Consider the following 26,795-nt stretch of genomic DNA (forward strand, 5'->3'; position numbering starts at 1 on the left):
GGAAAAGGGAAGAAAAAAATACGGGCCAGGGCCGGCCCATTAGCCTGGGAGCCCGTATAGGGCCGGGCTCGGGCTCATTTTTTGCAATCCATATTCAAACCGGGCTTTTTAGCCCGGCCCTTAAAAGCCCTTGGCCCGGCCGGGCCTAAACGGGGCGGGCCGCCCGTTTTGACAGCTCTAACAACTGGTGTGTGATGGTCTAAAAAGTTTTGTTGTTTATGTATGTGAATATGAACATTGATAAGTAACAGATAATTGTTTTTAGAAATTAAATTCAGGTTCTCTAAATAAATTGTTTAAATTAGAAATTGAATTCAAGTTCTTTTAAATAATTCATCCGTTAATAAAGTTGATTAATTTAGTTTGTTCGATATAAACATTGAGAAAAAGCAACTCATCTAAAAAAAATTATATAAAAATAAAGTATATAGATTTCACGTGTAGAAATAGATATATATGATTAATAACCATGAAAGATCCTCCTGTCTTTCAAAAAAAAAATGGAGTGAAGGTTATCCATCCTGTCTTTCAAATTTTAAATGAGTTTGTCTAAGAGGTACCTATACTTAACCGAACTTTGGGTAATTTACCAAAAAAATATATATACTTGCATATTTCACATCCGCTACAAAACGGACTTAAAATGACAATTTGAAACGGAATCTTTCGTAGTAATAATAATAACTTCAAAATAAACTACTCATGTAAAATTTCCACATTGCAACAATTCATTGATTTACATGCTATTTAAGTATCTCAATTTAGTGAAACGATAAATCACCTCAAATTAAGCAATAAAAATAAGATGATCCACTCTTACGGAGATAGGGAAAATTGATGCATAAGATTGATAACATTCTTTGCCATGTTTTGTTGGTCAAAATGTCATGCCTGAAATCGGTTTCCGGCTGATTCCTCAAAATTTATGAGGGAGTAGGCTAGAGGCAGGGGTACATGGATAATAGAAAACTACCAGCTAAGCTTCCATCAGGCCCTTTTAGCAAAATCATCAGTATCATCATTGCCATTGATCGAGTCCTCAACATCATCACCATCGCTAAAATTTCCATGGATCGAGTCTCCGTCACCTCCCAAGTCCTCATTTACATTACCACAGTCTTTGCTATCAAATTGGGCACGGCCGCCATATTCCATCCCCCCACTTCCATCATATCCACCAGCAGAGCCAATGCCGCTACCTGCATAGTCAATAAAGTAATCACGAAAACCACCGTTAGCATCATAATAATTCTTAGGGATACGAAAAGAGAAATGCTAACACTTTCTTTCTAAAACTCTCTTAACACTTACTCTCTCTTTGGATGAAATTATTGTGGATCCCACATAAAGTGGTGGGATTCATATGGATTTTATCCAATGAGAGAGCGAGTGCTAGAGAGAGTGTTGCTAGCACTCCTTAGTCATCATATGAAAATACTTGGAGCTTTCCGTATTTCCTGCATTCATTATTTTTACATTTTCAAAGCCCTCACTTATACATCTTAGTCAAACAAGAGTAAGGGTCCCTCACTTATATAGCCCTTACCAGCATTGCTAGTTCCGAAACTATTAGGAGCAGAATAGTTACTACCCCCATAATTGGCACCTGGTCCAGAGCTACCTCCACCATAGCCACCACCCCCATAACCTCCATCTACATTTCCACCGCCACTTGAAGCACCACCGTATGGAGAGCCACCATAAGCACCTGCATACCCAGCTCCACCACCGTATGACGCATTACCATAAGAACCGCCGCCGCCGCCATATACACGAGGCCTTTCATTAGCGTAATTTACCCTAACCCGACGACCATGAAGATCCTGAAAGTTCAAAACAGATAAAGAAACACTAGATTAAGAGGGATAACATAGTGCCAGTCATTAAATTTGCAAAATGACAAAAAAGGGTTAATAGATGAATCAATTGATAAAACTACACAACGATAAACAAAGCCAAGAAAAAAATACATTTGCGCACATCACCTACTATAAGTTAAAAATGTATCCACGTACAACAGAAGTAGAATTATCCTACTTAAAACTTGCTATCATGTGAAGGAAAACTAAGAAAGCTCAGAGAAAGGTTGCCAGTTTCTTTGGGTTTTCTAGCAATCGACTAAATATCTGTCTTTAGTTTGAAAAAATTAAGTAAAGCTACAATGTTATTACTTTCATCAAGACCCGTACTCTGACACGTAAAATAAAAAAAATAAATTATAAGCAACGTAAAATTAAATGATTCCAGAATACAACAGTGATAGCCAATGAGACAGTCCAAACAGACATCGACCAGCATCTAGATATGCCAAAATAAGGCTAATAAGTATGTATAGCATGGTTTCAAATTGTGCTTGCGATCGGGATGCAGTTGCCGCCACTGCAATTGCAGGTATTGCGGTTGTTGTGGTGTGACTTATCTTTAAAATCTCAAATCTCATATTTTCCCTCGGATATCTCACCTCTCGCTCTTCACCAACATAATGTAATATGAAGATTAGAAAATCATTTTCATGAGCACTATAAAGCCCCTCGCAGCCAGATGCAGGCAACAATGTGATGGGGACTTAATAGTAATTAGCAAAACTACTACAATTGTGGTGTTATTATGCAATTCAGATGCATTGCATGATGAAGTCCGCAATTTGAAACCATGATCTACACATAATAAATAACCGAAGGAATTTTAAAAGGATTCTATAAATTGGTCCACATTACTTGTTAAGGACGAAGTACTAAAGAACAACGTTAATTCAAACTATCAACAGGTTAAAAGAAAAACTGCATATACAGCCCTCATATTCCCACAAATCAAACGGCTTAAATATTTAGCTTCAGCAAACGGACGTGATCAGTTGAAATGGCCGGCACAATATTGCTATGAAAGCATAATTCTTATAATAACAACTCTATATTACCTGACCATCCAAGGCCTGAATGGCACTAGATGCTTCCTCAACTGAATTGAATGTGATAAAGCCAAATCCTCTAGATCTACCAGTTTCACGATCCATAATTATCCTTGCTACAAAGAGCATGATATTAAAGAGATCATTACCAAATAAAAAACAATTGCAATAATTAGACAAAAAACTCATTATACATGACAAAAAGAAAGCATTGAGTCAAACTATATTTACCGTCAAGAACTTCACCATATCTTGAAAAAGCTTCCCTCAAACTATTTTCATCAGTTGAATATGAAACACCTGCAACGGACAGATGTAAAATACCTATATATATATATATATATATATATATATATATATAAACCATTTTGATGTTTTAGTTATGTCTGTGGGTAAGCTTTTTTATAAAACCATTTTGATACAAATAATTTAGAGAGTATATTTTTAGAGATTTCTAACCAAAGTATGCTATATTGTGTTTGTTAATTTGTTTAAAATTATATGTAGAGATTTTGTATTTCTCCCTCCAGTTGAAGATGATTTTCTTCAAAAGCTAATCCAATTAGCTTTTCATTTTCAGCATAAAAATCACTTTTTAAAAAAAATAGTTTTTAAACACAAACATAACTAAGACATAAAAAATGATATTTTAAAAATCTGAAACAAGGAATCAAACATAATAAGGTCTTTCAAACGCACCCCCTATAAACAGCTTTGTGGTTGGAGCAGAACACATGCATCTTATAGCCTGGAGAGCAGATGGGGCCGGACGCAATTCCAAAACAATCTTCCGGTTTACCCCTTGTCGTAGAATATTCCCAAGTTTACCAAAGAAAGCCATTGTTGTAACTTGTAACCTGAAGAAAACCAGAAACATCAGTGGCTATATTCTGTACAAATTAATCAATATCCAAAAAATCACAAAAACCCTATTTTTACTACAACATCGAAAAACAGAGTGAAGAGAAAATCAAAAACCTAGAAACAGTTATTCGATTTAGTTCATAACACTAATTTCAAAACGAATTAAAATCTTCTACTCTATGATCTCTTAATTAAGCTAAAACAGTAGAAAAATTAAACCATTGAATTTAAACAGAAAAACAAAAATTAAACAGATTAAATCAGTTAATAGCTCGATTAACAGCAGAACGAAGCATGGTAAAAAAAAAAAAAAAAAAAAAAAAAAGGGATCGATTGGTCCAAAATGAGACGAATCAGAAAAATTGAAACAACGGTAGACATGAACGGATAAAGAGAAACACGATGAACATTGTGCGTTCGAGAATTACCTGCGTTTTCTTTTGAGCTTGTCTGTGTCTTAAACCCTAACCAAGATATTTGTATTTTTTTCTGGTTAAGGAAATGGGTTTATGTAGATGCAGAAAAGCATTTCAAAATGCACCCATGTTTCTTCTCTTTTAAGAAAGGTAGGCCTAGGCCCATCGTCACTGCAGAGTTGCTATTTGTACCCACCAGAAGTGTTTATTCACCAAAAACAACAAAGGAAAAACATACTACGAAAAGAACACTTTAATGAGATGGTAAGGGATCTCTTACGACTTAACTAGTGGTCATGGGTTCGAAGTCAGCTTTGTGAATGCAGCATTGTAAAATCTCTTGAGGACAAGATTTGTCTGGATTAATATTTATAGTTGCACACAGAGGAAAGGATATTTGGTTCACACCAAAAAAAATGAGTTTAAGCTATATGCATTGTCCCTATAAACTAAAGGATATAAGGTTTACTTGGTGGTTAGGTAGGGACGCTCACGGGTTGATTTGGATCTATTTTGGTTGAGTGAAAAAAAAATGTATTTTTTATGTCAAACCTGAAAAAATTCAATCCGATAAGAGTGTGATACTAGTCATTGAACTTAACTTTAAAAATAAAATTAAAAAAATTAATTAAATTACATTCTATGGAATGGAGATGCAGTTTACTAACTAAATGTGGTATATTTGTTTGCAAATCTCTGCGCAAGCTTGCATAGAGAGGTGCAAATAGTAACTATCCATATATGTCTTGTTTCGGCCCGACCCATTATTGGAGAGTCAAGGAAGAAGCATCCATAACAGATTAACAGTAATACAACACTTTCTGCTTTCGATCTGAACTCTTCGTTTCGCAACAATGGCAGAAACCCGAAGAACTTCATCATCTTCAACAACCGTTCTCGATAGTTTAGGCGAAGAAATCGTTAGAATTATCACTCCTGTTTCAATCTGCATGTTCCTCGTTGTAATCCTAGTCTCAATTCTCAACACAAACGATTCTCCAACAATCTCCACCATAGCCAACATAGCATACGACGAAACAACATCAGATTCTTCCTGGGACAAATTCCTCGGCGCACTTTTAAACTCTCTCTCCTTCGTTGTTGTCGTAACTTTCGCCACTTTCTTCTTAGTCCTTCTTTTCTATTTCCGATGTATCACGTTCTTAAAACTCTACATGGCTTTTTCTTCCTTTGTTGTATTAGGTTTTCTTGGAGGTGAAATTTCGATTTTTTTGATTCAACATTTTAGTGTTCCGGTTGATTGTATAACGTTTTTGGTTGTTTTGTGTAATTTTGCTGTTGTTGGTGTTTGTGCTGTTTTTATGTCTAAAATGGCTATTTTTGTTACACAAGGGTATTTGGTGGTTATTGGAATATTGGTTGCGTATTGGTTTACTATGTTGCCTGAATGGACAACATGGGCTATGCTTGTTGCTATGGCTTTGTATGATCTTGCTGCGGTTTTGTTGCCTGTTGGTCCTTTGAGGCTTTTAGTTGAACTTGCTATGTCGAGGGATGAAGAAATTCCGGCTTTGGTTTATGAGGCTAGGCCGGTGAGTAATGATTGTATGGATCCTAGGATTATCGAGGCTCGGAGGAGGTTATGGAGAGAGAGAAGGATTGAGAGTGCAATTCTGATAACTGAGAGTGGAAATTCAGTGTTGGGTAGTGGTGGACTTAATGTTGAACAATCATCACATTCCAATTCAGACGCGAATACTGTTCTAAGTACAAATTTAAATGAGAATTTGACTCCTGAAAATGGTTCAAATTTGAATTCTAGTAGCACTTATGGCACACGTAATTTGGTTAGAGCCGAAGAGGGGCGAGCGAGGGTTCAAGAAATTGATTCAGATCTTGCCACACCCTTGATTGATCATGGTGTGAACGTACGGGTTCCTAGAGGAGAAGATGCCACGTCAAATGAGAATTTGATGTTGGAAGGAATTGGGCTGGCTTCGTCCGGTGCAATCAAGTTGGGGCTGGGCGATTTTATCTTCTATAGTGTTTTGGTTGGCAGAGCTGCAATGTATGATTTTATGACAGTGTATGCATGTTATCTTGCAATTATTGCTGGTCTTGGCGTAACTTTGATGCTTTTGGCTTTATATCAGAAAGCGTTGCCTGCTCTACCTGTGTCAGTAGCACTCGGTGTGTTATTTTATTTCTTGACCAGATTGTTACTTGAAGTATTTGTGGTACAATGTTCCTTGAATCTCTTGATGTTCTAAAATTATATTGCTTTGGCTCAGTTTTTTGGCTATAAAGCATATTACATTATTATAGCCAAAGGTTTGGGCTTAAAGTTTCGCCTTTTGTTGTAAGTCTCTCTAAACCTGTAATCTTTTCTTAAACTGCTAGTTGTTTTGTACTCTTTTCTGTTTGTTAACTAGAAAACCCATATTTAGGATCTGTGACCACAAATATTTCATTCCTTCCTATAATCCCCGTTTGTAAAGTACCAGTGACGAATAACCCAGAATATACTGTCTTTAGCTATTGTGTTATTGTGTACTCTATCTCCAAATATATAGCATTGGTAGACCAACTGATCTTGTAACATAACATTTATATCGCCTTGTTGAAACTCCTTACTCTTAAAACATGTTTTTTCTTGTTTGAAATAACTATAGTTTGGTATATAATTTGAATGCTCGGTAAATATTTTACTTACAAAAGAAGAATGCTACTACAAAATAGGGATATAATTGCACCTAGTCTGAGCTAGTTCGTTATTGATTTAAAAGACTGGAGATATTTGCTATTCGGATAGCAGAAGCAAAATAGAGAGGAGGTAGGAATGCCTTTGAGTTATAAATGTAAAGCATGTGATATATTTTTTATATTTCGTTTCATCAACTTGAATCATTAGGTTCCGAAAGCAGATTTATAGTTTAATTGCCTAGTTTGAGGATTAACATGTTGGAATTTTGATGTGCTGGTCATGGGAAACACGTTAACATTGACAGTTACAATTAGCTGATATTTAAGCTTGTTTTAACTAATAGTGAGCTTTTTCTTTCATTCTACTACAGGGAAGTATTTGTGACAACTACTTGGTACAATAATCGTATCTATATGTATTAGATGCAATTCTGAATTCACCTTAACCGTCCTACTATTATATTGCGTTTTCTCTCCTCCTCGCCGCCAACCCCCATCCTCTTACATAAGTTGGTACCATAACGTTGTATATTTGCTCAAACCATTGTTGCAGACTATTGAAATTTCAAACCAAGTGGTTAGACTCAAGTAGTTATTGAGCTTCAGGTAAGGTTGAATTGATGAAGAGTACTTGAGTTCAATCCCTTATTTGAACTATCATTGGTCAAACTTGCCTTGAGGCCAAACTCCGAATCACCAATGCAATCCCCTTTTTTCTGAGAAACCTTCTGAGCTATGATCAGTAGTTTGCTTTTGATGGCATTTATTAAACCGGTTGTTATGCATCTTTTTCTTCTCAATAATTGTTAACTAGAAAACATCTAGCTTACTGCAGATTTAGGATCTGTGACCACACACATTCCATTCATTTCTCCTATACTATTTTTGAAGTAGAAGAAGTGACAAATAACCCAAAATATATTGGCTTTAGCTATTGAAATCAATTTAGTGTGTGCTTTATCTCCAAATACATACCATTGCTTGATCAGTTGCTCGTGTAACACAACATAACTATTGCTCTTATGAAACTCCTTTTTACTCTTAATAATGTTTTTTTCTTGTTGAAATAGCTATAGTTTGGTAAACGATATTGATATATAACCGTTGCTAGTCTGAACTAGTTCTTTGTTGATTCAAAAGCCTTGGGATATTGCTTGACAGATAGCAGAAGCAAGTTGAATGAAGTTTGGAATCTGTTTTTATTTTCCTTTCTGAAAGCATATTTTTTATTTAGTTGTGTAGTTAAAGGATTAACATGTAGGAATTTCTCTGTGACCCAACAAAAAGAAGACTTATAGGGGAAACGTTAACATTTACAATTACAGTTACTAGGGAGTTTTGTGGTGGATTCAGGTGCCACCAGAGTTTAAATTTGTTTCCTTTAATTAATGGTGATATTTTGCTTTCCTTCTAAAAGCGCATGGAAGTATTTGTGATTACTACGTTATGGTATAGTTGTATCCTTATATTAGAAGCACTTCTGCGTTTACCTTATATTTGGTTGTGCATTGACTCGTACATTCCATTACAGCTTATGGCTTTTCTTTAACTAGAGTAGTTAGATAACTCCTCTCTTTAGTTAATTCAGTTTAGGAATCTGTTAGAGCAGTTAGCATGTGTAGTTGGTTAGTTATCCTTCATGATAACTACTTTGCTTGTATAAATAGAGTTTAGTTGCATCATTGTAATGCTTTCTGAGAATATTGAATTCATTGGTCCCATTGCTCAGTATACAAGATGATTTCTCATTTCCCTTCGATCTATCTCTCTTCTACGTTGACACTTGACACTTGAAACATTCTTAATATCGTACTGTTCTTTTCTCTCTTCCCCCAACCCATTTCCTTTTCCTTCCATTATGTTGTATATTTGCTCAAAACATTGTGTCAAACTACGCAAATTCACTACTGTGATGGAATGAAAATATGTCTCGTTTTGCATGTGGTTGACATGAGACACACAATCTGAACTCGTGAAGATTTATTTGTGAGGATAATTCCTGCTTGTTAACTCGGTTTACGAGTTATTATTGAAGTATTAATGGTACATGAGAAAAAAAACTCACATTGAATTGAGGTTGGAGTGGTTTATAAGAAAGGGTTTGTCTATCCAATGCAATATTTGCATAAGTGAAGACAACTAAAAACTGTAATTTTTAATCATAAGAAAAGTAAGGACAATTGTCTTAGATACTGTATTTTAGGCATGATTAAATATCAATTAATGAATCGGTATACATGGAAGAAAACATTTCATAGTCATGTATGGAAGAGATAGAAGAGAAATTTCAACATAAAAAAGGGTTAGATGTCACTAAAAAAATTATCATATTGAAAAAGTCATTCAAAATTATCATAATGAAAAAGTCATTCGTCATGATCACATAACTTCTAATTTTCATTTTAACTAGAAGTTATGTGATCACTTTTAACTCGTTTTCATTTTCATCTAATTTTTTTTTTTAACGGCCAATGAAAATATGTTGTTAACTAAGGTAAAATAAAGTACAAGTACCGCCAAAAAATAAACCAAACACCTTAATAGAGAAATTATCTAAGAATACAGTTTCGGGGTAAGTCATCCAGTCGTAATAGATACAGACAAGGAGCCATTGGTTTTTTTTGCTACAAGTCATTTTCAAAACCATTTTTTCATCGCCTCTACCACATCTAAGAACTACACCGTTTTAGAGGGGGGAAATAGACCTCTAACCTTTTTTATTTTTTCAAATAGGTTAGTAGCTAGAAATTCATGGTTAGTTCCTGAACAAATGGGATATCCAGTGTTCGAACCCCAACCTTACATATATTATAGTGTCTCACTTTTCTAATCGAATACATAACCATATTCCAAACTAGAGGTAGTCCTTTAGACCAGTAATCATGGTTAGTTACTTTATTTGTGGCATAGTTTTCGTGTTGTATTGCATCTCTAATAAAAATGTATGAAATATTAACATGCTGCACACTATTAGAAAAAGCAAAATTAACGAGGGAAATTAGTGACGGAAAAAATGAAATTCCTCACAAATTTCTTGATCGCAAAATTTAATGACGGAATTAGAGAGGGATTTTACGTTTTCCCTCACTAAATTTCCCTCACTAAATTTAGTTTTTTTAGTAGTGGCATCAAGCATTTTTTCTTTTTTTACTCCTTCAGTTCTACCAGATATTAAACTCGAATCGTCCTTGCAGAATTCATATGTATATATGTAATCCAAATGCAAAGAATGCCAAGTGTAATTAAATATGATAATGAATAGGCTAAAATATGATTTTGGTCCCTGTTGAGAGGGTTATTTGGGTCGTGTTGTAAATGCCCTAGCTAAACCTATTGATGGTAGAGGAGAAATTTCAGCTTCGGACTCTCGGTTAATCGAATCTCCCGCTCCCGGTATTATCTCCAGACGTTCCATGTATGAGCCTCTTCAAACGGGACTTATTGATATTGATTCTATGATCCCTATAGGACGTGGCCAGCGAAAATTAATTATTGGGGACAGACAGGTAAAACATCAGTAGCAACAGATACAATTCTCAATCAACAGGGACAAAATGTAATATGTGTTTATGTAGCTATTGGTCAAAAAACATCTTATGTGGCTCAAGTGGTAACTACTTTACAAGAAAGAGGGGCAATGGAGTACACTATTATAGTGGCTGAAACAGCAAATTCTCCAGCTACATTACAATACCTCGCTCCTTATACAGGTGCAGCTTGGGTTTTGATCCCTGGTAAAAAAAAATGAAATTCATTCCTGCAAAATTTTTTGTTTTTTAAAATAGTCTCTGAACCCACTTTCTTGCTTATTAGTCTCGTTTATGCCTATGTGGCAGATGCTGACAACTCACACACATGGCATTTAAGTATTTTATAAATCATTTACTAAAATAAAATCAAAATACATAAAAATAAAAATAAAATGGTTTTATTTAATATGTTTTATCTTCTTCTTCGTCGTGTGTTCGTTCTTCTATACCACCACCATCATGCCCTTCATCGCAAAATGAAAAAACACACATATCTCCATCTTCTTCACATGAATCTTCAACCAAAAACATCTTATCATCTTTAAACCAACACTCCATTCCAAACTCATAAACTAATTTAATTTTAACCCAAATCCAACAACTCATCAATTCTTTATCCCTAGAATCAAAAAACTCAGAAATTCATACTCTTCGTCCGTCGTCGTCCTCCTTCCAACCTTCAAAGTTACAAGATCCTTCTCTAACATGTCTCTGAAAATAACTTTTTCACTGTGTATTGTGGCAAACATGAATAGTTTCGTTTCAGATCCAACTTTATAGTGTTGAATGGAAAAATTTGAGATATGGAATTGGGTAATTTGAAATTGGCTATTGAAAATTGAAGCAATTAAAACCTTGTTATGCTTCAGTTTAATTGTTGGGTGGCATTTAGGGTGGGTAGGGGGAAGATTTTCCCACCATAAGAAAGTTATATTTAACGACTAGATCAAATAAAGTACACACTCTTATTATACTCCGACAAACATAGTATTATTTTTACACTATCTTTCATCATCCTGTCCTTCATGCCCCATTCCAACACCACTTCCAAGTTCCTCACTATCACACTCTGCACCTCTACTTTTCCCCATTCTGCAGAAACAAAACTCTCTTATAATTCACATGTTCTCATTTCTACTTAAATTCTTAACCTTTGTTAAAAATAACATAACCGCATCAAGTTTTACACAACAAATCCCATTGTGTTCATAGATTCAAAACAATCAAACATAAAAAAAAAAAAAAAAAAAATAATAATGCAAATGCAAATGCAAATGATTTACATTTAGCCATTATTTACAAATCTCATATTCTATTTCAATTTAAACTGCATTTTTTAGAAAATCAAGGATTTGGATAATTGCAAGAGATGAACTTTGAAGGACAAGCACACATCATGGTGCTTTGAACTTCCGAGCATCGTTTTTAAGGGATTTTACAAGAAACCCAAATGAAAACTCTTGTCTGAGACTTTGCAAATCTGTTCTAATATACATTCCATTGCTACTAATTGTTTTTGACATTGAATTTCTCCTATGAATCGTTTCAATAAATGTCTAATTTTAATGCTCAAACTCTTAGTGGGGAGGTGTGGAATTGAAACACAACAATAAATTGAGAAAATGAGGTGTGGATGTTTGTGATTTAATTTGGGGATCAGAGGGAGCTATGGGGAGAGGAAGAGACGGTGGCAGGCCATGATACACTGAAAGAGAAAGGAAAAAAATATAATGTAGGCAGACCATAATAAAATCAATGTTCCTCTCTAATCTAACAGTTAAAATCAACTTTTCAACTTTTCTAGGAAGCTTCCTTTTGACTGGTACGAGGAAGAAGATGAAAGTAACACGAACTCTAATTTCAATTCTTCTCCCTTTATATTTTAATAAATTTAAGGCTAAATTAATCAAATAGTCCCTCAACTAATTCTCAGTTTTCATTTTGGTCCCATAAGTCTTAAAATCATCAATCGAGTCCCTCAACTTTTGCTCTGTTATTCAAAAAGTTCCTGACCGTTAACTTTAACTTGAAATGTCTAAAGTGAAACACAAACAATGTTGGTCCACCATAGATCCTATTAATTTTTTAATTTAAACTGTTTGATCTTTTATTTAAAAGGATAACTATTGGATTACGCGTGTCTATTTTATCTTACAGTGAGTCAACAACAACTAATTAATTCTCTCCTTTTTCATCTTCATCCTCACTCTTCTTCATCATCTTCAACATCACATTCATCAACACCATCATCATCTTCATATTTTTTTTTTCCATAACTCACGAAATCAAAATCTTCACTTTTATACTATGTCCATCTTCTTTATATTAACATCATTCATCTTCTTCAAATCAATCCTTATATGTACCAAAACCCCCAAATCAAACACCATAAATTCAAATACTCATCGGGATTTTTTTTTTTGAAGAAATAAAAGGAATGGATGACGTTGCTGTTGTTGTTAATGAAATTCAACAACAGCAACAATGAAAATTCAAACCCCTTTCTACAAACTCTTCTTCTTCTTCCATCTCTTTCTCTAACCATCAAAGGCAATCAACACCATCACCATCTTCCTCATTTTGCAGAAAATTCAGAAACATAAAAAAAAAAAAATTAAAACTCTCGAAACAAATTTCAACCACCATTAATCCATTAATGAGACATTTAAGAACAAATACTGGAAGTAAGAGTAGAAGGTCAAGTTAAAGCCAAACCCTCTAAATCAAAATCCTCCGAAAAACGCTTTCCAATTAACGCGGTGTAGATCTGCACCATACAAATCTTCATCTCTTGAAAGTAGGCATCCACTTCAAATCTAAACCAGAAGAAGAAATACAAAGTATGGTGGCCGGAAAAGCCCCTTACCGCGGCGGAGGAAGAAAAGGGTCGACCAAAAAGTTGTTCCTTTCGTAAAATTAATTGGACCAATGGAAAGCCCTCGTCGAGAGGATAAAGAAAATGGTCTTACTTTTTCCGATCGGTGCACGTGGTGGTCAAAGCGACGCCGAGAATAGGGTGAGCGGCGGTGGTGATTTTTATGAGAAAAGAAGGAGCTGCATGCGAGAGAAGACAAGAAGCTCTAAACCTTTGTTTTTTTATTAATTTTGTTTTAGTATAGATATATATGTATATATCCCCTATCAAAAAAATTGTTAATATATATATTACAATAATTTTGATATAGATTGAGGAGGAAGAATAAGAAGAGAGAAGATGATGAAAAATAAAAAAAATTAGATGCTGACGGTTCACTATAGATACAATGGATATTCAATCGAACGGTTAAAATCAAATCAAAAAACGGCACAGTTACTTATTCGACGGAAAGGACGTTTTTGAATTCTGTTTCAGAAATTGAGGGACCCGATTGATGATTTTAAGACTTATGGGACCAAAACGAAAACGAAGAATTAGTTAAGGGACCAAAAGGTTAATTTAGCCTAAATTTAAAATATATAAAATTAATACAAAAAATAAATAAAAACATTTTCAGATTTATTAATTTAGTTAATTCCTTTTAAATTCCACGTATTAGCCATGTGGTCAACTTTACACAATCAGCATCTGCTACATAGGTGGAAATGAGACAAATCAGCAAGAAATTAGGTTCGAAGACTATTTTAAAAAACAAAAAATTTTGTAAGAATGAATTTCAATTTTATTTTTTTTACTAGGATCAAAACTCAAACTTGTCACATTTACATGGACCAAAATCATATTTTAGTCTAATGAATAACTTAAGATACAAATCCGTTGTAGTCTAGTTGGTTAGGATTCTTGGCTCTCAAGACCCGGTTTCAAGTCCCGGCAAAGGTATTGTTTTTGTCCTTCAGTTCATGAACCGGATGCTCTTGCTTAGGTAGGTAGTGCTTTCAAATTAAGAAATTAATCATTTTGCATGCACAAAAGAATCGTATAGAAATAGATAAATGTTTTTTTTTTTTTCTGGGGAAAAGATAAATGATTTTTTTTTTTGAAAGAAAGATAAATGAATTTTGACATCAAGCTGTTTATAACAAATATAGTATCATTTGATTTTTGTGTGATTTAAAATGTAGTAGGTTGTAAAAAAATTAAAAAGTGAAATTATATTTATATAGCTATTTTATGATAATTTTTGGATCACTTTCTCATACTTTCGTTGTATTTTTACTCTTTTTCTTCCTCTTTCTATTGTATTTTTTTCAACGGAAATGGAGAGAAAATTATTGTGATGTCATATAAAATAAAAATTACAAGGTGTGAACTACATGAATATATATTACAGGTGTGCAATGGCCGACCAATTTGTGAGATTTCTTCAAATAAAATAAAAATTATAGTAAAAATCATTTGTAAAATTGAATATATGGTAATTTGAGATCCTTACGAACAAATAGAAATTTATAGTTCAAAAACATTGACATCCTTACGAACAAATAGAAATTTAATATTTAATTTTTGTCTAATAGTATAAAATTGAATTAATTAAAGACGGTCCAACTGTGTTACTTTTGCAATTATAAGTTTGTAGTTCTTTCTCCTTCAAAAAAAAAAAAGTTTGTAGTTCTTTCCTTAAAAAAAAAAAAAGAATTGTAGTTCTTAAAAGATCTCTAGTAATTTGAGATTTTTAACAAAATTAAGCTAAAAATCTATCTAAATGCTTTCAATTGATTTGACATTGATTGAAACTATTTAATCACTTGGGCTAAACTATTTGATTCTCAGCTAAAAACAAAAAACATTTTGATTTATTGCAAACATAATAAAAAAAAATTGATTTGTATTTCATTGAAATTATAAATCAAAGAACCAACAAATTGCTATGTAAATACTCCATTCAATTTTGATTATAAGTAAAAATAAACAACTTTGCAAATATTAAAAAATTCAGTTAATTTTTTTTTAACCCGTTGATTCTCAGGAAAAATGGGTCCTAACAGAGGCGGATCTGAACTTTCAATATTAGCGAGGCAAAAAAAATTTGTCAAATAATTAAATAATATTAAATTCAATAAGAAGTTATATTAAAAATAGTTGTAGCAACCAAAATTTCAAAGAAAACAAATATATTTTACATTTGTTGAAAATGAACTAAAATTATATCATTACTGATTGTTCTAAGAACATCTCCTTCTATATAGGTTACAAGAGATGTAAATGCCCTAGTAGGATACCCGTGCATACAAACAGGTTAGCGCATTACGCTCTTTTTTTGGAAGCAAGTCGCAATTGCATAGAAATTATATAAAAAAAAAAAATTATGTATTGATATATGAATAAAAATACAGACATATGTACAAACTGTACAAAAAATTATTTCCGTATTAAATATGAGTAAAAATATAAATGTGTATAAATTAAAAAAAAATGGGTCTCCGTATTAATATATAAGTTAAAATATAAAAACATGTATGAATTAAAGAAAAATAGGTTATTGTAAACATATAGACACGTAATAATTTATTTATTTCAATTATAAAGTTTTGTCTTTTAGTACGCCATGTGGCGTGTCATGATTGGTCAATATGGCATACCGTTAGTTTTTCTTTTTTTTAACTGCGATTTAACATAATGCCTAAAATCAAAAGTTTTACAAACTGCAGGGACCAATACCAAATAAAAAAAAATGTAGGGATCAATGCCAAAATTAGGTGAAAGTACAGGGACCAAACACAAATTTAAGTCATCTTTATTGATAGAAAAAAAGTGGTAATCGTATGTTGAAGGTTGTACATAGTAAAAATATACACTTATAAATTTGAATATTTTAACATCTAATGTAATGTCTTACCACCTTTGAATGATATCATCTAAAAAAAAATAAGTTGTATTATATGATATGAATGAAGACATTGAATAGTAAATTTTCCGAGTTAAATAACCACGTATAAACTAAGTTTGTCCTTAAACTTGAATGATCAAATAAGAGGAGGCCACATCACGTCGATACAACACATGATGAGGTCAACAATTGATATAACTTTATTATTTAGAAGATAATAGTTGAAGTTTGTTAATTATTTGATACTTGATGAATATGAGAAAATTTAACCCCTAAATTTATGTATCACCGTATGTTTTATTTCACCTTTTTTAGATTTCCAATTCATCACTTTGTTTTTTCTCTATCTTTCCATCTGTCATGTTGTTCAATATAACTTTTACCCTAATATCTTCGACAACATTTCTATTTGTTAGTTCTTATGAGAAATGGGACTGCTGATTTCTTGGTCGTATATGGCATGATTGATTTTAGCAGCGGCCTGGTCAGCAGTCTCGTTCAATTTTTCAGATGCATTGATTTTGTATGTAACATTGTTATTTTCTCCACATGTTTTTAAATAAATTGTTTGGCAGGCTTGTATGGTGTTTTATAATTTCATTGTATGCATGGATGAATTTTGTTATTGAATTGTTTGAGAGACTTAATCTTTAAATAATTATGTGTTATGATTAGATAAATAATTGGATTTTTTCTATGTTTATTTCTTTTTGAAACGTTTTATTGAAAAAGTATTTGTTGAATTTGAATATTTCATACATTTAATGTTGTAATATTTAGCGGAGATGCACATATTGAAGATATAAATACTGCAGTTTGTGTCTTTTCTATTACGATTGTATATGATATCAACAATGTTATAAAGGGCATGAAAGAATTGGAAGCTTGTGTGAATTTGTTTATAGTTATTGACATATATATTTGAGTGTGTTTGTATGCAAGTTTAGTATTTTTCTTGTCGTGATGGAGTTTCGCACCTCTTTTCCTTGATTACCTTTTTATTGTTTATCTTATATGGTTATGTAAAGTTAGTGTATGCTATCTAAATTACAAGTCATTTGAAATTTTTATTTTTCATCTCTACTTGAATCAGAGTATAATACATGCATTTCAAATTCAAATGAGTTTGAAAGTTTGTTAGTTCGAAACAAAATGTGTTTTTCCTTAAACTTTGACATGATTTTTTGTTTTTGTGGTATGGTGTTTTAACGGGTTCTTGTTGTAACATTTGATTTTACAGCTTACCATAATTTCCATCGGAATCTTCAAACCTTGTTCACTTGACGTTGTTAGCCGATGGAAGTTAAAGGTGACAACAAAGTCAATATTGATTTACGAACTGGTCATGCCACAAATGCTTATCAACCACCACCTCCGTTAACAGAACAAGAGCTTGGGAGAGCATCTAACAATCCTTTGGAAGCTCATTCTCATATACCAGACATCAACCAAGCCCCCGTGACATCATTGTCGTCATCGTTCCAAAATCCATTCATAGGACCAAGTGAGGCAACCAACGACACTGTTGAGGATGACACAAACATTGGTAGTTCAAATACACATATTTATAATTCTCCGAACGAAATACATTCTTCAACTAATGTTATTTCAAATCTCAATTCACCAACATCCACATATGAATTGTCGCAAGAAAGTTCATTCAATGAGAAAACAAATACAAATAACAGTGACTCCGATGATGTAGTTAAATCATGGCAAACCCAGCCATCTCCATGTGATATTGTATCAACAAATGTTGAATCACATCACCCCTTTAAAGAAATTGAGAAAGGACAACAGGGAGTGGATGATACTATCCATACAGGGACATCATCTTTTCCAACTTTAGAATCATTAAACCAAGAACAAACGTGCGCTTCTATAAATGTCACAAGTAATGCAAATCAAGATCTGGGACTGGCTTCCCGTATGGTTGGGGAGTCCAATAATAACGAAGTTGCAACTAAATCCGAGCCCAATCATCAACATTCAGATGTAGCAGAACACTCCACGCCAACTTCGTCTAATCAAAACATAGAACACCACAAAATTAAAGGACCAGAGATACAAAACCCGCCGATACAATTGATGGAGCGTCCAAGTGAAAATGTGACTAATGCCCAATATGTCTTTCCATCTCATGTATTTGCTAGAAACAATACAAATGCCCCAGTAGAATGGAGCACTGCCTCTAACGAATCACTCTTCAGCATTTATATGGGAAATACAAGTTTCTCAAGTGAACTAGCTTGCTTCAAATCTTCTGATTTAGATAAGTCTGGTGATGTATGTATGTCCGATCAGTATATTGCTTCGCCAAATCATCAACCTCCAGTACCTGTGAATAAATTCAACGCTATTAGCAAGGGAACTGCCGAACTTCACGAAGAAGGTTTGAAGGTAACTGAAGCAAAAGCTGCTGAGACAATGAGAGAGGTCATAATGGAGAGTAGTCAAACTACAAAGTATGTTGTTAAAAAGGAAGATAAAAAATCTAATTCTCGACATCAGTCACATGGTAGCACAGGATCCTACGCTTTTAAAACGTAAGCTTCAATCACTTACCACCTTTTTGTATGTATTACAATTGCATGATATGCTTAGTTGAGTTGCCATTGGGCAAACTATTTAATTTTTTTTTTTGTGTTCATTATTTTGAAGATCGAAAGATGGAGATAAAAGTGTCTCATCCAAGGGTGTTGGAGAGAATAACACACCAAATATGAAATCAGAGCAAAATGAAAAAACAGAAGAAGTTGATCAGACACAAAAGTCAAACACAGACGCACCTCCAAATAGATGGCTAAGCTGCTTTTCGTGTTGTACATTTTGTCACTAGCACTCGCAGGGTGATCATCAAGTAGGGTCTTTTGCCAAGCCAACTTCCATTTTTATTGTATTATATACATGTGCATTACAAAGTAGATTTAGTCAGTTAGTCTTAATTTTTTATTTTTTTTTGGGATCTTGTTCACTTTGTACACCCTAGCTGGGAAATAAGAGACAAGATTTCAAATTAACATCCTATAATAGAATGTTAGAGTAATTGTACTTTCAACATGTTAGCAAATGAATGACAGAAACAGTCATCGATATATTCCATGCAGCGCATGCACTTGACTATCAGACACACTTATTAGTTAAATAATACACTTCAGCAACTAAAACGTATCTTATTTAGCTGCCCACAAAAAACAATGACAAGTTTTGAAGAGAAGATTTTATATATAATATTTTGTTATCACAAAAAAGGACATAAGATGAAATACTAGAAAACATGGATTTAGCGACGGCTGTTTTCCGTCGCAAAAACGTTAAAATTCAGTAGCAAACGACTTTCTGACAGGTTTTGCGACGCTTCAAAAATCCGTCGTAATAATGGGGGTCGAGAAATTGACCGACGGAATATCAACTCCGTCGCTAATTACGGCGGCACAGACACGGTCGTAAACACCAAAATGCTGTCGCTAAACCTCCCGCAGTATGGATATATGTAAGCCAGTTTTCCGTCACAAAATACTGACGTTAAAATTTTCCGTCACAAATCACTGAGGGAAAAAACCGTTGCAAATAACTGAGATAACAATCCCCTCGCAAAATATATGGGAATTTGAATAGCGTCGTTATATTATCCGACGCTACACTGCAAGACAACATTTTTGTGACTTTCATATTTTCCGTCACAAATAAGTTTTTTTTTCCCTTAAAATTAGTTTAAAAAATTTCTCAATTATTTCTCAAAACACTTTTGGAATATAAAACAAGGTGATGAAAAATCACAAGATAAAATACATTAATACGTGTTTGTTTTTACCACTGAACAGAAAAGTCAGTAGGAGGTAATGTGAAGCAACCATTGTGGCGGTTCACAGTGGTTGGAGCAGATCCTTTACCGGTGCGAGAGGTGTGCTTGTAAAGACACTCCAATGCTTGAGTCAGTAAGGTTTGGATGAGCTATGAGGAAATTTATGAGAATGTGTACCTTGTTTTTTATGGCACGCTCTATTCATAGACCCTTATTACATGGATATGTCGGATTTACCCTTGAGGCGTAATGGTCGGATGATCATTAGATCTAATGAAGGGTCGTAAGTGCTATGGACGTATGATTTACAGCAACATCACTTTTTACCGTTGCAAGTAAACCATAGTAGTGTGTTGATGCCTTGATGGGCGATAAGTGTGATAGTGAACTAAATACCTATAAGATTGGACATCCAGACCATTATTTTATATAATCAATATGCTACGGCGAGTTCGTTATCTGTATGAATTATTATTATTTGGCCGTTAGATTCATGAAATGCAAAAAATAGTGGGTAGAACGATTTAAATCGTAAAAGCCCAGCGAAACATAGGATTTAAGTTGTAAATTTTTGCTTTTAACAGCAGAAAAGGTAAAGGAAGAGAAAAACAAATAAAATCACTTGTTGCCTACCCCAAGGTCTAACAAGTAGGGTAATATGTAATTAGGACGGAGGAGATTTCTATAAATCAATATTAGTAGCATCAAACTCAACCAACCACTCAACACATTCATTATTTACTCTCAAAATAAAAACACGTTTAAAGGAGACAACCTAAGGAAGAGAAAATACCTCTTTGATTAGAGAAAGCAAGGTTGCACGAGGATGAAAATCATTATTACCGATATATATATAATATGATCAAAAGTGGTATGAGAGTTAGATTACATGATGATAATCTGCTAAATTAATACCCCAATCCACTTAAAGCCCTTTACAATTGCCTGGAAATTCAACTAATAAGTTATAAGCTGAATCAATAGATTCAAAAAGTCTTGAATTCAAATTCGTCTATCGTTTCTCAAGAAGCCTTCAAAACCCGCATTATCATAATTCTTATAAGAAGATCCATCTACATTAACTTTAATATAGTCTCAAAGAGATTCCATTGAACTCACAACTAACACGATGTTTACCAATGATACCAAAAATGTGAACCATATAGACATTGCAACACCTTACGTCATCCAAATAACTTTCCTCACAATCTAAAAAATATATTCATCTACATTCCTTCAAATTTCAAAACAAATCACTATAAACTTAATTCATTTTTCCATAGTAGCATGAAACTTAAACCAAATACAACAATCCTACATGTACTTTTTTTTAATATAAGTAAGCTATAAAATTTGAGTCGAAATAACTTTTAAATGCATTTTTAATCAAACATGATAGTAAAGTATTTTACACCTAAAATTGACTAAAACGTGGCTTGGCGCCATTAGTTTTTAGGGGCAGAGAGTGAAAAAGTAGCGCCACAAAACAAGTGAATTGAAAACCGAAAGAATGAATAATCCGCGGGCCAAAACATTTCAAAGTCAAATTCCCGCCACAACACTCTACAAAAACACACTCTCACGCCTCTTTCTCTTCAACCTAATTTTCACTTTCCCTCTCGAACCCTAATTTCTCACTTCACAATCTCCAAATGGCGAAATCCGTTTCCCCAAACGCCATCTCCACCCTGCTCTCAAATCCATCTCCTGATTCTTCATCAGATCTCCCTGACATCGTTGTTCAAGTTCTTGATCTCAAAAGTTCCGGCAACAGATACTCGTAATTTTGTTCTTCTTCTTTTCTTTCTCGTTTTTGTTTTTGGTTTCAGATCCGTAACAGTAGAATGTTTATTGATTTTTTTTTATCTTGGATTAGGTTTTCTGCCAGTGATGGAAAAAAGAAACTAAAAGGGATTATTCCTTCAAATCAGTACTCAGAAGTTCTATCTGGGAAGATTCAGAACCTTGGTTTAATTCGAATCCTTGATTACACTCTCAACGTTATTCCCAACAAATCCGAGAAGTAAGCCCTAATTTTGATGTTGTGCTATTGTGTTCATAGTGTTCCGATCTATAATTTTTTTAAAATTAATTAAATTATTTTGCGATTTGTATTAGGTATCTTATGTTGATCAAGTGTGAACCAGTTTCTCCTGCTCTTGAAACGGAGATCAAGAGTGAACAATCTGGCATCACCTTGAAGCCGAAGGAAGATGATGTAGTCAAGCGTGAAGGTTCTACTGCTGGGATTGTTTTGAAGCCGAAGCTGGACATGGTTTCAAAATCTGCTGCTCAGATCTTGCACGAGCAACATGCAAAGTGAGTAGTTTTCTGTAATTCGTTTTTGTTTTCATAAATTTTAGGGTTTCGGTTATATTTGTTGATTTTGTATACATTTGTTTATTTATTTGTTGGTCTTGTCCTTGTTATTTACTTGTTGTTGGTATTTGTCTTCAGAAATTTTAGAATTTGAGTTTTTGTTTGTTTTGAAATGTATTTTTGGTGATTATTTATTTATTTAATTAATTCAATGGCGTTTCAGTTCTGCTCCTGCGAGATTGGCCATGACCCGTAGAGTGCGTCCTCTTGTTTCACTGAATCCTTATATGGGTGGTTGGACAATTAAGGTCAGTGTCACAAGCAAAGGAACTATGCGTACCTATAAGAATGCTAGAGGAGAAGGTTGTGTATTCAATGTTGAACTGACTGATGAAGATGTAAGGAACAGAATATTTGATTTTTTTTTTTTTTTTTTAATGTTGTTTTAGTTTTTAAGTTTAGTGGGTAACATGTTCTGTGTTTTTGTTTTGAAATATTTTCAGGGTACTCAGATTCAAGCAACTATGTTTAATGATGCTGCAAGGAAGTTTTATGACAAATTTGCTATGGGAAAGGTGTATTACATTTCAAAGGGATCTTTGAAAGTTGCTAACAAAAATTTCAAAACTGTGGTAAACGATTATGAAATGACATTGAATGAGAATTCTGAGGTGGAAGAGGTTGCCAATGAAGCTGCTTTTGTTCCAGAGACTAAATTCAATTTTGTCCCAATTGATCAGTTGGGTCCTTATGTGAATAAGTCTGAGCTTGTTGGTGAGTGTTTGTTAGACATTGTTTGTGTTGCTCTTATTGTTGTCATCTTATTGTTTATTTGTTGTGGATTTCAGATTTAGTTGGAGTTGTTAAGAATGTGTCTTCAACCATGAGCATCCGTAGAAAGAGCAACAATGAGACTGTTCCAAAGCGTGACATTACTATTGCCGATGAAACGTTAGTGTTTTCGATTCTCTTTTACAGTGTTAGGCAAGTGTTATTTTATAATGTGTTTTTGATCAATCCCTATGCTTGACATTGCAGCAAGAAGACAGTTGTTGTGTCTTTGTGGGGTGATCTTGCAACTAACATAGGACAAGAGTTACTTGACATGGCTGATAAATCTCCAGTAGTTGCAATCAAATCCCTCAAGGTTGGGGATTTTCAAGGTATTGCAATGTGAAAGCTTTGCTTATTATTGTATAACACTGATGTAAAAAAAGGCTCATATATCTCATTGCTGAATGTTTTCTGTGTCAGGTATTTCTTTGTCAGCTATAAGCAGAAGTTTAGTTCTGGTCAATCCAGAAGTACCTGAAGCTCAGAAGCTCAGATGCTGGTATACCAATGTCTCCTAGGTTATTGTTCCCTTTTTAAGTTAAGTCTATGATAATCATATTTATATGTTTATTACTTGGGTTGCAGGTATGATTCTGAAGGTAAGGATGCTGCAATGGCTGCTATAAGCTCTGGTTCAATTTCATCATCTAACAGTGGAAGTAGATCAGTTTACTCTGACCGTGTTCCACTCTCTTACATAACCTCTAACCTCTCCTTGGGGGCTGAGAAGGTATTCATTGTTAACTACATTTTTTTTGGTCTACCAATGCATCCCATATTTAGTTTATAATTTTAATTTTCTGGCGTTGCTAAGATAGTTTCAACTGGCTATTATTTGATATTAATGTTCAATATAACCATTTTTTAATTCTTGTAAATTACAATGGATTGCAATCTTAGACACTTGTTTAATCTATATTATCTTTTCATACTTTGAGCAGCCTGCATTCTTTAGCATCAGAGGGAATATCAGTTTCATAAAGGCAGACCAGGCAATGTGGTATCGTGCCTGTAAGACTTGTAACAAGAAAGTTACTGAAGACATGGATGCTGGGTACTGGTGTGAAAGTTGCCAGAAAAATGATGCAGAGTGCAACTTCAGGTAATGTAACTGGTCCAATTAACTGGTAGTTTTGTAGATTTTAGCATAGCAGTATTTGAACCTTTCAGATTGCTTCTCAGATATATTATGGTTGCAAAAGTTTCTGATGCAAGTGGTGAGGCTTTCGTTTCTACCTTCAATGAGGAAGCTGAGAAGATCATTGGGTGCCCTGCTGAGGAGCTAGACAACCTTAAATCACAGGTAACATATTGGATACCATTATTTTAATGTTCGAGAACGAATCATGCATGCCAATTGTCATTTATGTTTTTTTTTTCAGGATGGAGAAGAGAATCCTTATGACATGAAATTGAAGAAAGCTACATGGATTCCACACCTCTTGCGGGTCAGTGTTTCTCAGAATGAGTATAATGGTGAGAAGAGGCAAAGGATAACAGCACGGGCCGTTGTTCCTATTGACTTTGCTGCTGAGTCTAAATTCCTCCTTGAAGACATATCAAAGATGGTAGCCTCTCATTAAGATGGAAATGCTGGTTTGATGTTTTCTAGATCTTTTAGTTCACTGCTCTTCAAGTAGATGTTGCTGCTTGTAATTATTAATCCTCGGGTGGTTTATTACATATTTTGTCTGACTCAAGAAACATCAACGGAAATTTCTTGCCTTTGGTTACATTTAAAGTTAATTATTATTTGTTACTGCAACTTTGGATGTTAATATTCATTATAATTCATGACAATGGTTTCGTTAGGGTGTATTACCTTATAGCTCTTACGATTAGGCTGATGTGAATCTACATCTACAGGGTAGGTAGATTTCTGTAAAAAGAAAACACCAACTTTTATCACTTGGCACGATTAAGGTTTTGTTTTGAAATTAAGAGAGAAAGAGAGTGGAAAAATTAGGATCGTGAAGTAGTGAAGGGAAGGGTGAGTAAGTTTTCTAAATCTTGTAAAAAAAGCTCAAATGAAAAAGAAACTCAATGCGTTTAAAGATTGAAATTTCTCTAAATCTTGTTTTTCTGAACAAGGCCAATGAAAACTAAAACGAGTCTTTTGTAAATAATTGAACTTGAATTCAAACTTGAACATCAAGTCTGTTTGTGTCTTCAATCTTTTTTAATTAAATAAAAGCCTAAAAGTTATATTGATACTTAGTTTCTAATATTGAAAGTAGCTTTTGTAGTATATTTATTTGTAATAATAGTTTCTTAAAAAGTAAAAGTAGTAACACAAAATCACTTGGATGGTCTTTATCATTGCTAAGTAAGTGGAGCGCTTCTAATTCATTCGTTGACAAGGGTTTTTGAATCTCAAGCGACAACTGATTGATGATTAATCTCAGCTTAAGTAACTTAGGCTTCACATAACGTGCTTTCTTATTTTCTAGCTTTTAGAGGCTTGTGCGACAGTGTCTTGTTTCATTACCACTATTAGTCTGCCTAAAAACAATTCGATTTTGCTCTTTTCCCATCATATTTCGCTCTCATCGAAGCAAACTGACCAAAATACCTATGCGCTAGTTAACTAACGCATAACATAATTTAAAATTTTGTTTATTTAACACAAACGTGACTTAAGTCACGTTGCATGAGTTAACTCACGTAGGAATTAACACCTCACGCTGGTATAAAACCATTCAATTTTTCACTTTTTTGCACTATTATGCACACGACAACAAACCAACTCCAAGTCACACATGATACACTTTTTCTCCCACTCTCACACATATTGATTAGAGCAATGATATTTGTACATCTATCTAATGACAACTTTAGTGACGACCTTGTTTTTTTCTATTTTTATTGGTTGAAAACAATAGAGAGACAAAAAGGAAGAGAGAGGATAATGACATCATGTGAGTATGAAAGAAAAAGTTGTCAAAAAATTATCACAAAATGGTTGTACAAATATCATTTCTTATTCATTATACTCGTTGGTTGTAAATGACTTGTCAAATCCATCACTTCTTTTATTAAATTCAAGTCAAGCATCCTTGTAAGTGACTAAAACCATCCACAACATATCACCCTAAATTAGGTGTTTATATTTATTTTATATGTCCACATCACTCATTTTACGGTAATACTTAATAAGCACCACTTTTCTCCAACCCAGCACCTTAAAATAAATTATTAAATAAGTCCCCAAGATAATTTTATATCATTACATTTTAACAACATTTATTTATTTTATTAAGATTTATTAATTGGGACCCATGAAAAATGAAGAGAGGGTGCTTCCATAGACACCCATATATTATTCTCTACAATGGAGGTGTCTATTTAATGTGGTGCTAAATAGGTGAAACACCCACCATGGTTTAAGAAAAGTGAATGACATCCATCATATTATTTTATTAATATGACTTAACTCCACCCACACATATGCATATAGTGCAAAAAAGTGAAAAATTGAATGATTTTTAACAGCGTGATTTAAGTCACGCATGTGTAAAATAATCGAAATTTTAAGTAATGTTAATTTTACATTTATGTTAGTTAACTAGTGCATGAATATTTTGGTCAGTTTGGCTGGATGAGAGCGAAATGTGCCGGAGAAAGAGCAGAAATCAAACAATTCAATGCGTTAGATGAAGTGAGTTACATTTGATACTTGGACTAATGATG

The 26,795-nt window shown here is 33.7% G+C and overlaps 3 protein-coding genes across 4 annotated transcripts; 2 read left to right on the top strand and 1 right to left on the bottom strand.

Moving 5' to 3' along the window:
- Positions 1–669: 669 nt before the first annotated feature.
- Positions 670–4,352, bottom strand: LOC25493886 (glycine-rich RNA-binding protein 2, mitochondrial). Of its 2 annotated transcripts, none has more exons than XM_013602537.3 (6): positions 4,201–4,352; positions 3,608–3,765; positions 3,140–3,232; positions 2,918–3,024; positions 1,547–1,823; positions 670–1,199 (listed from the first exon to the last, which is right to left on the bottom strand). In XM_013602537.3, exons 2-6 carry the CDS (start codon positions 3,747–3,749, stop codon positions 988–990), a joined length of 831 nt encoding a protein of 276 aa, XP_013457991.1. In that variant the 5' UTR covers positions 3,750–3,765; positions 4,201–4,352; the 3' UTR covers positions 670–987. The 2 variants fall into 2 exon arrangements, with proteins under 2 accessions (XP_013457991.1, XP_013457992.1); XM_013602538.3 differs by having other exon boundaries at positions 682–1,199; positions 3,140–3,208.
- Positions 4,353–4,858: 506 nt separating this feature from the next.
- Positions 4,859–6,753, top strand: LOC25493887 (presenilin-like protein At2g29900). The gene has a single exon (XM_013602539.3). It carries the CDS (start codon positions 5,043–5,045, stop codon positions 6,417–6,419), a length of 1,377 nt encoding a protein of 458 aa, XP_013457993.1. The 5' UTR covers positions 4,859–5,042; the 3' UTR covers positions 6,420–6,753.
- Positions 6,754–21,399: 14,646 nt separating this feature from the next.
- On the top strand, positions 21,400–24,870 carry LOC25493890 (replication protein A 70 kDa DNA-binding subunit B). The gene is made up of 12 exons (XM_013602542.3): positions 21,400–21,732; positions 21,829–21,975; positions 22,071–22,271; positions 22,495–22,669; positions 22,775–23,045; positions 23,120–23,222; positions 23,310–23,434; positions 23,526–23,604; positions 23,691–23,835; positions 24,047–24,207; positions 24,288–24,408; positions 24,488–24,870. The coding sequence occupies exons 1-12, from the start codon at positions 21,605–21,607 to the stop codon at positions 24,686–24,688; spliced, it is 1,857 nt and encodes a 618-aa protein (XP_013457996.1). The 5' UTR covers positions 21,400–21,604; the 3' UTR covers positions 24,689–24,870.
- The last annotated feature ends 1,925 nt before the right edge of the window (positions 24,871–26,795 follow it).

Source organism: Medicago truncatula, chromosome 4, assembly GCF_003473485.1.
Source record: "Medicago truncatula cultivar Jemalong A17 chromosome 4, MtrunA17r5.0-ANR, whole genome shotgun sequence".
Taxonomy (NCBI): Eukaryota; Viridiplantae; Streptophyta; class Magnoliopsida; order Fabales; family Fabaceae; genus Medicago; species Medicago truncatula.